Below are 2,106 nucleotides of genomic sequence, written 5' to 3' on the forward strand. Positions count from 1 at the left end.
GAAGGTGGAAAGGGCTGCCAAACATGCTCTAGGAACTCTAGGCTGCTTCTCTAGATCCCTGGCAACATATAATGCACACAGAGACAAACCCCTTTTGAGGAAGGCTGTTCAGGAAGTTAAGTTCTTAAAATCTTCAAAATAGGTACAGCTGGTTGGCTGGGTACCACGCTGTCAGGTGACTGTCATGTTTTTCTTTGGGTCTGAACACCCATTGTGATATCATCAAAAGTTCCACACTTCACAGAGAAAGCTTCCTTATGACTTCATCAGGACACTCAGAGCTTGCCAGACAACCTGCTTTCATGGTTAGACATAGTAATCTTAAGCTTGAATGTTTAACACCTTGATGGGAAAGGTGTCTCATGGAATGTTTTCTCATCCTTTGAACACTCTTGATTTCAGAAGCTTTGCTTCTGCGGCAACGAAACATGTCACGTAGTACGCTGAGTAGGAAAGAGAAAGAAAGAGTAATTCGCAGACTGTTAATACAGGCTCCTCCAGGGGAATTTGTTAATGCCTTTGATGATCTCTGTCTGCTTATCCGTGATGAAAAACTTATGCACCATCAAGGTGAGTGCGCAGGCCACCAGCACTGCCAAAAATATTCTGTACCACTCTGCATCGATGGAAATCCAGTACTCTTGTCTCACCACAACGTAGTGGGTGACTACCGATTTTTTGACTACCAAAGCAAACTTTCTTTCAAATTCGACTTGCTTCAAAACCAGCTAAAAGACATCCAAAGTCACGGTATCATTTGGAACGAGACAGAATACCTGAGAAATGTTGTTCTGTGTGCCTTAAAACTCTATGTGAACGATCACTATCCAACAGGAAATTGCAACGTGCTGAGAAAAAGCGTGAAAAATAAGGAGTTCTTGATTGCTTGCATTGAGGACCACAGCTATGAAACAAGAGATTGCTGGAATGGCCTTTGGAAATCGAAGTGGATTTTCCAAATAAATCCATTTCTAACCCAAGTAACAGGAAGAATTTTTGTGCAAGCTCACTTCTTCAGAGCTGTCAACCTTCATATTGAGATCTCCAAGGACCTGAAAGAAAGCTTGGAAGTAGTTAACCAAGCTCAACTGGCTTTAAATTTTGCAAGGCTTGTGGAAGAGCAAGAGAATATATTTCAAGCTGCAGTCTTAGAAGAATTACAGGAGTTATCAAATGAAGCCCTGAGAAAAATTCTACGAAGAGATCTTCCAGTGACCCGCACTCTTATTGACTGGCAACGGATACTCTCGGACTTGAATCTGGTGATGTATCCTAAATTGGGATACGTCATTTATTCAAGAAGTGTGTTATGCAACTGGATAATATAAAGGATTGCTCCTGGTAATTGTCTCCGTCTGATTTAGTTGTGTTTCCTGAAGGGGTTTTGGGATTTTCCTAAAGTTGAGAAGCCACTAGAGGTGCTTATCACTTGAAAATGCAAGCTTAAGTTATGGAAAAGTGGAACAAATAATTTGAATCAGGGACTATTAACCAATCAGGCAAGAAAGGGGTGATGTAAATGTGTTTTGTGGTAGCAACCATCATAAAACCAGAGATGTTTATTAGAACCTAAAAGAGCTCCATAGAATGTCGCACCCAGAAGTATTTTAAAGGCAGCCAAAGTTAAGACTGTGTCTGTCTGTTTGTCTGTCTGTGTGTAGGAATGACCTTTGACTTTCTTTGTAACTAGAGAAGGTATATAAATGAAGTCACTCTGCAAGTGATACCTCATATAATTCAGTTCAGTCCTACACGAGCCCCGAGACAGTGGGTTTCCATAAGTGACGTTAGTGTTGGATATTCTGTGAAACCAACAGATATCCAAAACCTACCTCACATGAAGGACTATTAATAAACTTGGATCCACCCCGATGCCTGCCTGTGCCCTCCAAGAAGTGGGATTACTTAAATCCCTGGGTTTTTCTGATAACAAACATGGTCTTTGAAAAATCAACTCAAAAAGCCTAACCTCTCAAGCTTATGTTAGTCAAATTCTTGTGAAGTCATCCCCATAAGCATTTATAAGTGCTTATTTCATGCCAGGCCCTGTGCTAAATAATTTGCACACAATTTTTCATGATTAGGCTGGCACTAGTAGTAACTCCA

At 40.8% G+C, this 2,106-nt stretch overlaps 1 protein-coding gene across 1 annotated transcript; it reads left to right on the forward strand.

Annotated features, from left to right (window-relative positions):
- Window positions 1-428: 428 nt before the first annotated feature.
- Window positions 429-1,328, forward strand: CAPZA3 (capping actin protein of muscle Z-line subunit alpha 3). The gene has a single exon (XM_059404775.1). It carries the CDS (start codon window positions 429-431, stop codon window positions 1,326-1,328), a length of 900 nt encoding a protein of 299 aa, XP_059260758.1.
- Window positions 1,329-2,106: the final 778 nt, after the last annotated feature.

Source organism: Mustela nigripes, chromosome 6 (genome assembly GCF_022355385.1).
Source record: "Mustela nigripes isolate SB6536 chromosome 6, MUSNIG.SB6536, whole genome shotgun sequence".
NCBI lineage: Eukaryota > Metazoa > Chordata > Mammalia > Carnivora > Mustelidae > Mustela > Mustela nigripes.

Coding starts and splice junctions, on each gene's coding strand:
- CAPZA3 (XM_059404775.1), top strand. CDS start 429: ATGTCACGTAGTACGCTGAGTAGGAAAGAGAAAGAAAGAGTAATTCGC.